Below are 6,698 nucleotides of genomic sequence, written 5' to 3' on the forward strand. Positions count from 1 at the left end.
CATGGACAAAGAACGAGCTCAGATCTCTTGATATCGGGACAAGAAAGGTTATGCACATGAACAAAAGCATGCATCTTAAGTCTTCCGTTCCGTGACTGTACAACGCACGCCGCCAAGTTGTTCGTAGAATATTGAGCCTTGAATGTCTTCACAACAGGATTATTCTGGGTACAGCACATAGAGTCCCAAATGGAAGAGACTCTCTTCGTAAAATGGTCAGGAATCACGAAGTAGTGGGCAAAGGAGACTTGCTGTACAAATCAGCGGGGGAGACTGCTGAAACACTCGGACTTAACTTCAGTATTAGGGGTGAGAAAAATGCATGAAATCTTATCTATCTTGAGTACTCACTCCTGAAAGCCCGGATAAGGAAGCACAAGAGAAAAACTTTCGTGAACAGCTCCTCGATATGAGGATGCACGGTATCTTCCACAGAAATGTGGAGGATCAGTCAATGTCGTGTAAGCTAACGCTTGCTTTCCTTAAATCGCCCGGATTGAAATCTGATACGGAGTGTTTCCTTTTGGCATGCCAAGACGGTGTCATTTCCACCTTAACATACCGTCACCACAGTTTGAGCCAAGACATTCCCGATGATAGCTATAGGGCGTACCATGGACACCCCGAGCATTTAGCTCACATACAGTCTAGTTGTCCAACTCATGCGGGAACGACCTATATCCAAAGGCACAATGCGGCACTAAAGTGCTTTATTACCATCTCTGTCATTTTTACGGCATTAACCTTAATATCACTCCTCTAAATGCTCCTAGGGAAATCGAGTCAGTTTTCGAGAATGGGAAGTGCCGCATATACTGGAACTTTATATTCTCGACAATTGTTTCTATTGCACACTCGAGGCCAGACATAGCTAAGGAGAATGAAAAGAAAGAGAGGTATAGAGAGGTGCCAAGCTTCCACTCGTTAATAGCCTGAAAATCATCCCTGCGTGTCAACAATATGCTAAAACACTTGCGGGAAAAATGCAGCAGGCGGTAGTCCTTGGATCACTCCGTGTTCTCAGGGTGCACGAAACTTTGGCCGGATCGTTGTATTGATTCCGTTACAGACTGTAACCACCTATCTCACAATCGTGAGACGTAGTTGTGGCTGAAATTTTACCGCGATTTCGGTGGGAAGGGGTGCAATTTTTTAAATTAGCACCCGCTCCCCGTGAAATCCTGCGGTTGTCCTTATAACAAATTTTGACAAGTTTTCAACCTATGCTCCACTCTTGCATCCCCCTTCCCGCACAATTCAAACATCTTATTCTCCCTAGAGAGCCAGAACCTATTAAAATCTTCCATGACGCCACATCTCGTTCTCGCTATAAAGTCCTGACTTCCTTTCTCTCCTTTCTCATAGACTGCTCTTTCCTCTACGTGCATCCTTTTCACTTCATCCATCTGCAGTCCATTTGTTCTAAAATACCTCTCACTTTTAACATCTAACTTTCCACCTCCTTTCCTGTCCCTTTTCTCCTGTCAAACACCCTTTCACAAGCTTACTTCCTCCCTCTTCCAAAAACTTCTCATATTAACACGATCGACTCTATGCATGATCCGTGAACTCATTCTCTCTGCCTCCCTCCTTGAAAACACCAGCCAATATACTTTGTATGCCGTATTCATTAGCATAATACCTCTATAATTTTACTGCCTATCCCTATCTCTTTTGTTATACAGTGATACTATTAACTCCTTTTTCATCCCTCCTTGCAATCGCACCCGCCTCAATACTTTCTTCACTACGTCCTTCAGCTTCTCCCTTACCTCTTGTGTACTAAACAGCCACGTTTCGCTCTGTACCCCTTCCAGTCCTGCTACCTTTCACCTTCTTAATCTCGTTATTTCTTTATCTACCTTCTTCCCATTCAACTCTTTGCTTTGAAATGATTCTTTACAAAACTTTCCTCACTCTTCGATCCTTATCATCTCACTTATCCCCCTCTACGCATCCTAAACCTGTTTATTATCTTCCAGATCTTTCTTCTTTTCCTGTGTTTTCTTTTTATATATCAATATAAGCCCCTTATTTATTTCTACTTCTTCTTCACCTTCCTTTTAATCTTTTTACATTTTCTACTCCACCGCAGCTTCACCATAACCTTCTTCTTCTTTCTGAATACCTTATTTTGCAATCACATTTTTATCTTTTCTTTTAAATTCTTCCATATCTCTTTCACCAGCTCTCCTTCAAAGCGTACCTTCCCTAATTGCTCCTCATGCTTTGCTATCGCCTTCCTCGTCCAGCTCACCGGTACCCCAATTAACACTTGTTTTCCAACTTGCTTTCCTCCTCTCTTCGTCTTATCCACAACCTTAATGACTGATAGTCTGATTCTACTTTTCCTTCTACTGCGAATCTCTCTCTCCTTCCACCTTGGCATATTCATGACTACATATTCTATCAAATATACCCCGACAATACCCCGTAAAGAACCCCTTCTCTCCCCATTCTCGTCTTGAAGCCCCTTCCCCCAGTAACACCATACCTTACTGTCTGTCTCGTAGCATGTCTGCCACCCCTTCTTTAATCCTTCCCATCCCATACTTATTTTATTTTTCCTCTTAATGAACTTCTTCCCATAATCCATCTCTAACACCCGTTATCATTCCTACACTAGCCTTTCACTTCTTCTTTACTCTAGTCGCCTCCTGGAGCCTTCACCTATATGCTCTTGGCAGCCCTGGCTCTATTATATCCCATTCTTTTCTCTCTAACGACGTTCCTACCAATCCCGCAACATCAAATTCATGGATCTCCATTCAGAAATCCTCATCTGTTTACCCTTGATACATTCCAAAACAGCACCATCACTACTCCTTCACCTTGTTTTAGCCCCAGCCTCTACTTTCTACAAAAAAAATTTCTTTGCACTTCCTTAAACACCTCTTTCCCTGGCCCCAAACGCACATTTTCTGATATATTTTTATTTCCCGATACCCAACCTTTGCCGCTCTCCTTTTACTCCTTTCCTCGCTAGCCCTGTTATTCAGCATTATCTGCACCTCCCTTTCCTCCTTAGTCACAATCGTGATCGATGAAAACCCCCTTATCCTTTATCTTAATTTATTTCGCATTACCCTCAACTTCTCTTCCCAGGTCTCTAATTCCACAACCGTCACTTCCTTCTCCTTTGTTCACTCGAGCCTGAGTTTCCCTACCTTGCCTTTAACCCGCCCTATACTTAGTAGCAACACCTCCATGCCTTCCCTTTCTTCCCAGCTCTTAAGCTTCAACCTTCTTAACACAACATTAGTGCCCCAGATTTTCCCTTTATTCCACTTAATTCCACCCCTTATATCCCCTGCAGGCACCCCCTCTCTCCTTTAACATCCTACAGCACTATAAGAACTACCCTTGACCCTCTCGAAGGCCCAAGTTTCTGACCACAAACTTTCCTGATCCTGTATCAACCTAACCTCACTTGCTCTATTCTTTTAAACCTCACCTCAAAACTGCGCTAAAAATTAATTTTTCTCTCCCCAATTCTCCTTTCATAACCCTTCTCACCTCATAGGCTTCCACTCTAAAATTCAACCCACACCCACCATATAAATATCGTAAAAACGTTTTACTACCTGTCAGCGAACAAGAAAATATCTTGAATTCTTTGAATTCTTATGAATACTTCTGAATTCTTTGGAATTTTGAAAAATTATTTTGAATTCTTTTTAATTTTTTGGAATTGTGTAAAATATTTTTAATTTTCTTGAATTTATTGAAAAATGTTGAATTGTTTTATTTCTTTAAAATTCTTGAATTCTGGTGTAGAGAAAAATTTATAATAGTTAACCCGCTCAACAAATTTCAAAAAAATTCCTTTAATTTTTACAGAAATACGTTCCAATTCCGTGGGTGCTGTTTCCATGTCGTTCAAAAACCCAGGCGACGTTTTTGGATCTCTCTTGAGTGATACTGAAGAACACTTCCGATTGCACAGAAATAGTATGTCGGCACATGTTCATCCATCAGCTGGAGTTCATGTGAAACCGGAAGTTAAAGTAAACCCAGACACTAGTTCTTCTTCAGAAGAGTCAAGAGAAGAAGAAACAACTTCACTAAAAACGATAGATTCTAACAGCAAAGAATGTTCAATTGCAGCTGAAAGTGATATCAGTAATTCCCAAATTCTTGTTCGCCAGGATCAATGCTGTCCAGGATTTGCTATGACAAAAAGTGGAAAAGCACGCAGTCACAACAACAGTTGCACCGTCGTTTAAGAAATGATCATTATCACTTAAGCAAAAAACATTGTTTGATCAAATTCATTCAAATTCTTACATTGACACAAATATTTTTATGAATCAAGGAAAGGTTTTGATTTTAACTTAAGATATTGAGAAATAATTGATTTGAACATACAAACAAATTACGAATAGAACAACTAGTCAATAATCTTTATTGTCCCATTCTTAATTAATCGCTTCCTGGTTTTAATTTAATCAAATCAGTGCGAAGGGAGTTGCTTGGCATGACTTAATTCAGTAGAAATTGATATTTATAGTATCGATCGAGAATAAAAATTTTCTGTTGGTGCCTGAGAACTAATATAAAAGAGATTTTTGCAATGAACTGGCCAGAAAAAAACGTAATTTAAATAATATTTTTTTATAACAATGACTGAAAATGATCATAAATGCACGATTTTCCATCTTATGTGCACATTTCACTAATGAAAGCTCATTCTTTTTTAATTAGCATTAGAATGAAAAACTTAATAAAAAATAAATAGCTGTTTTTTCAGAAAATATAAGAGAGTATAAATATAAAAATATACGGAATATATTTTTGCAATCCTTTTAAGTTTTTTGCAGGTTTTAAATATATATTCATAATCGGTTTAAATTATCCTATCACAAAATGTGCACCAAGGTCTCTTCCAAATGTTCGATTTTAAATGTCTGAGCAAAAGTTTTCTTCTTAGAATAACATTTTGTAAATGCAACTATCTCACGTTGATCTCATAGTGGTTTTTATAATTACTTATTGTCTATCGTGGTACTAAAAACGATCATATTTCCGATTCAAATCGGAATCTGACAATTTTTGATCAGCGATCAAAACTAGAAATAGTAATTGTCAAGTCATTATTGTATTTTATGTGATTAAATTCGACGAACCTAAAATATACTTGGTTTAGTTCAGTTATTTATCCTACTCTTAGATATATTTAAGGGTCGCTATAAACTGCGTCATACTGATTTAACATATTTTGGGACCTTTTTTGACGTAGAATGTAATATTCGGTTGAAAATTTAACTATTTGGCTAATGTGTCTGTTTGACTGTGTGTACGTGTGTCTGCAGATTTTTAGATTGTCAGCACGATGACTTTCGAAAGAATTGACAGATTGGATTGGTCTTTGGTATACTCTTTCAGTGTCCTAAAATAAAGGTCAAGTTCGATAGCCAGTCATTTTGAATGAAAATTCAAAAAGTGAGCGTATTTTGAAAATTTTTGAGACAACTTTTTTCAAAATTCAAAAATTATCTGTACGGATATTCATAGTATTCAAACAGACGAATAATTTATCCCAATGACTTTTTTCTATAAAACCAAAATTTACCAGAGTTATAGCATTTACAAAATTCCAACAAATACACGAAAATCAACATTTTAAGTCAAATAACGCACGATATGGAAAAAATTCAAGAGAAGAAAAAGTTTCTTTTTTAATGCCCTAAAAGATTATTGAAAAAAAAGAGATTTTGGTTTCGTACATAAAGGAGTGCCGCACATTGGGAAGAAAAATGACTTGATTGGTTCAGAATAACGTACAGCCGACAAATCTTTACCGATTTCGACAAAAAAAATTGAAAAAAAGTTAATAAGATTTCTAAGAGTGTTCTCCAGCCTGATTTTTGAATTAGGGTTTCAATGTTTTTATAAATAAACAAATATGACAAGGAAATGGCCTATGTTCTGTTTGACGTTCCCAGTGCTCGTGAATAACAGGATAATGGTTGAAATCACCTAAGTTGCATAAAATAGCATTAGTTAAAGATACTCCAATATTACACAATATACAAAAAAATTTTTTATCAACAAATTATTTGTTGAAAAACTTTTTTCCACGATTTTCCATAAATACACGTTTTTTCAAGTTATGTTGCAAGACAGTGGAATCGAAATAATATCATATAAAAATATCTCTTGTGATTATAATTGTTTATATTATAAACAAATGTAATGTACAAGGGCAGTAATTAGGCATTTTTGACAGAATTATTCGTTTTTTCTATGTCAATTTTTTTCAATTCGAAAACTTATGATAATTTTAGCAAAATTCATAATTTGTTGATTAATCTGATGATTTTTTAAACAAATTTAATTAAAAAATGCATTGCTCGGGCGTTTGTCGAAAGAAAAAATCGGGTTTTTCAATGGCAGTGTTTTCAGTTGGGAACTTCATAACGATTTCAGCAAAATTCATAATTTTTTTCATCAATTTTATGATTCTTTTAAAACAAATTTAATAAACAAATGCATTATTGGGGCATCTGTCGAAGGAACAATTCTTTTTTGTTTCGATATCAGACTTTTAATCAGAATCTTCATCATAAATTCAGCAACATTTATGATTAGTTGACAAATTTTATTATTATTATTATTACACCATTAAGCCATTTCCCTTTCGGGGTAGGCGTGACTCACTCGGCAGGGGAAAGGAGTAGTGTGTGGATGGGATAGAG

General features: G+C 36.7%; 1 protein-coding gene across 3 annotated transcripts in view; it reads left to right on the forward strand.

Annotated features, from left to right (window-relative positions):
- The window catches only part of LOC117172653 (soluble guanylate cyclase 88E), a 56,993-nt gene extending 51,892 nt beyond the window's left edge, over positions 1-5,101 (forward strand). For all 3 annotated transcript variants that reach the window (XM_033360770.1, XM_033360773.1, XM_033360771.1), the window contains one exon: positions 3,841-5,101. In XM_033360770.1, the coding sequence (XP_033216661.1) occupies positions 3,841-4,226 (386 nt within the window). In that variant the 3' untranslated portion in view covers positions 4,227-5,101. The remainder of the gene's footprint in view (positions 1-3,840) is intronic.
- Positions 5,102-6,698: the final 1,597 nt, after the last annotated feature.

This window comes from Belonocnema kinseyi, chromosome 5 (genome assembly GCF_010883055.1).
Source record: "Belonocnema kinseyi isolate 2016_QV_RU_SX_M_011 chromosome 5, B_treatae_v1, whole genome shotgun sequence".
NCBI lineage: Eukaryota > Metazoa > Arthropoda > Insecta > Hymenoptera > Cynipidae > Belonocnema > Belonocnema kinseyi.